Below are 2500 nucleotides of genomic sequence, written 5' to 3' on the forward strand. Positions count from 1 at the left end.
ACTCAATTGAAAACCTCCCTTGGAGGAGGCACAAATGATCGCGAAAATAGTCCCACAGCGTACTTACGAAGGGTCGAGGTCGACACTTTTATTGGCAAAAGACAATGGCTTCGCACGCTCTGCATTCGCGTTTTCGCATTTCTTTCACGGGCTCTGCTTAAGAACGTCGTCTTCACATACCCCGACCAACGCCCTTGCACCACCCCCCTTTCTCTCTCCCTCATTTTCTCTTGGCTTTGCGGTGCTAACATATCTTGTCAACGGTGTTCATTAGACGACTTGAAGATCCCGCCGAGGAAGTTAGAGCACGTGCAGTTATTTCATTGGTAGGTACAAAACAGCCTATGAATGTTTATGAATTGTGACAATTGTTTTCCTTTTGTATATATATATTTCTGATCCTTAGAGTAAAGATATCGTAGATGTCTGTCATGTTTATTAATGTACCAAGCATTCATAGCCTTAATTCTTGGCTTTTGAAACAAAGGGTTCATTTTTTCCAGTGGTTGACGGTCTATAAATTTGCCTCTTTTACATAGTGCACGTGGTTGGAACCTGAAAAAAAAATTAGGTTCTAGACCTTTATTTGGAGAGGTTAAAGGGGCTAGGTCACGCAATTTTAGGCAATTTCAGCACTGTTCGAGTGGTCATAGAATTAACTAAAATATCAAAATAACTGTTCAAAACTATAGCAGAACTCTAACAAAACACGGGGAAGCCAAGAAGGGACATGGATGGACAAAACTGGAGAGGATTGAAATGGATTGAATTTGGGTAAATTTGTAAAACGTCGGCCCACCTTTTTTCAAATTTATATCAGTCTACATCAAAATGTCATTTACAAAGCTGGAAAATCATTCTCAGTTGTGATGTGGCCGTGATTTTGCAAATGAAAGACTCTTGCTCTGCCAATTTGACGTTTAGAGCTCATAATTAACAAAATTAAACAAAATTACCTAAAATAGCGTGACCTAGCCCCTTAACTTAAATTAAAGTTCGCGTGTACACCGTAAGGCCTGGTTTTCACTAGCGACGCACGCATAAGCACAAGCAGCACACGCAGGCGCATTTACTTGTTGTTAATTAGTGTCTATTGTTCGAACAAAAGGCTTTAATGAACAACAAGCTACGTATGCTTCTTGTGCTTATGCTTGCGTCGATATTGAAAACCAGGCTTTAAAGGACATCGGGGACTCAAGCACCCGACGAGGAATTCTCACTTTGATTGAAATATAAATATACATATTTGAAGTGCTGAGCTGAATTGATCCTCTCACTTATCTTGGCAATTTAAGCCGTCGTCTCTTATTGACACGTGACGATTTCAGGTGGCTCCAACGGGATTCGAACCCATGACCTCTGCTGTTTTTAATGTAGAGACAATAGGCCCTTTCCGAGTTCATGTCTGCCTCCTCTCCAAAGCGAGTCTAAGTGCGAAGAATTAGTTTTCATTCATATGTAAAGTAGAATTAATTACCATCACGAAAACTTCGCACTTAGACTCACTTTGAACAGGAGGCAGACTCGAACTCGGAAATGGCAAATTGCTTTAAGTGTCCAGATGAGTTCGGAGATCACTTCTATCTTTCATTTTGACTTTTCTCATTTAACTGACGTGTTATTCATAGCAGTTTGTATTGCATGAAAGTTACGTTTTCCAAGACCACGTTCTTACACCCTTCGTTGTCATTGAGGGTCAATTTTAAACAATCAATTGAAACATCTTTGAAGAAAATAAATTATTCCCAGAAATAGTCGATCGCGAAAGATAATTCCTAAACATGTGCATCCATTTTTAAATTCCTTTTTTTCTTGATTGTTATGCGTTTTAACGTTTCAGGCTACTTTAAGAATGAAGGGGGTCAAGGAAATGAAAGCCCTTCTGGACATATTAGAACTGGATTCCAGTGTGTATGTTAGAATACAGGTGACTGAGCTACTTGGTTTTAATCCCGGGCGGATGCTTGTCGGAATTTTTTTATTGAGCCCCTAAAGGAGACCAATTTGGGCTTGGCCCATCATTTTTGACCCTAAAAGAGACCATATTTAGAACATATTAAATAGATATTTTATGACTTCTTCGGGTGCAACCCTAAAGGAGACCATCACGGCTACATATGGGCTGCATATGATGGCGTTTTGCCCAGAACACCCTAAGTGAGACCAATATCCGAAATTTATACCCCTAATCGAGACGACAAGCATCCCTCCCCTTTCATATGCGAGTTACCCCCTCCTCCCCACCCCTCCCCGGGAGCCTTAATCCAAAATGTTTCATTTCCATACTTTTGAATTTAATCCAAATATGCTGTTGAATATTCACGGAAATAGTTGAATGCGAAACTGGGCAAAATTGACACGAAGGAGTTACTGAGCACGTGTTTGAATTGACGTCTTTGACCCATCAGGTTGTGAGAGCGTTCGGAAACATGGAGTGGAATGATCCAAGAATTCTTCGAAGTCTGAAGGAGCGCGAGAGAGGTGAAGGGACATTGGCAAC

The 2500-nt window shown here is 40.7% G+C and overlaps 1 protein-coding gene across 2 annotated transcripts in view; it reads left to right on the plus strand.

Moving 5' to 3' along the window:
* LOC137971218 (uncharacterized) overlaps positions 1-2500 on the plus strand; it is a 43367-nt gene that overhangs the window by 37247 nt on the left and 3620 nt on the right. For both annotated transcript variants that reach the window (XM_068817991.1, XM_068817992.1), the window contains exons 28-30: positions 275-326; positions 1841-1927; positions 2409-2500. In XM_068817991.1, the coding sequence (XP_068674092.1) occupies positions 275-326; positions 1841-1927; positions 2409-2500 (231 nt within the window). The remainder of the gene's footprint in view (positions 1-274; positions 327-1840; positions 1928-2408) is intronic.

The sequence above is a fragment of the Montipora foliosa genome, chromosome 9, assembly GCF_036669935.1.
Source record: "Montipora foliosa isolate CH-2021 chromosome 9, ASM3666993v2, whole genome shotgun sequence".
NCBI lineage: Eukaryota > Metazoa > Cnidaria > Anthozoa > Scleractinia > Acroporidae > Montipora > Montipora foliosa.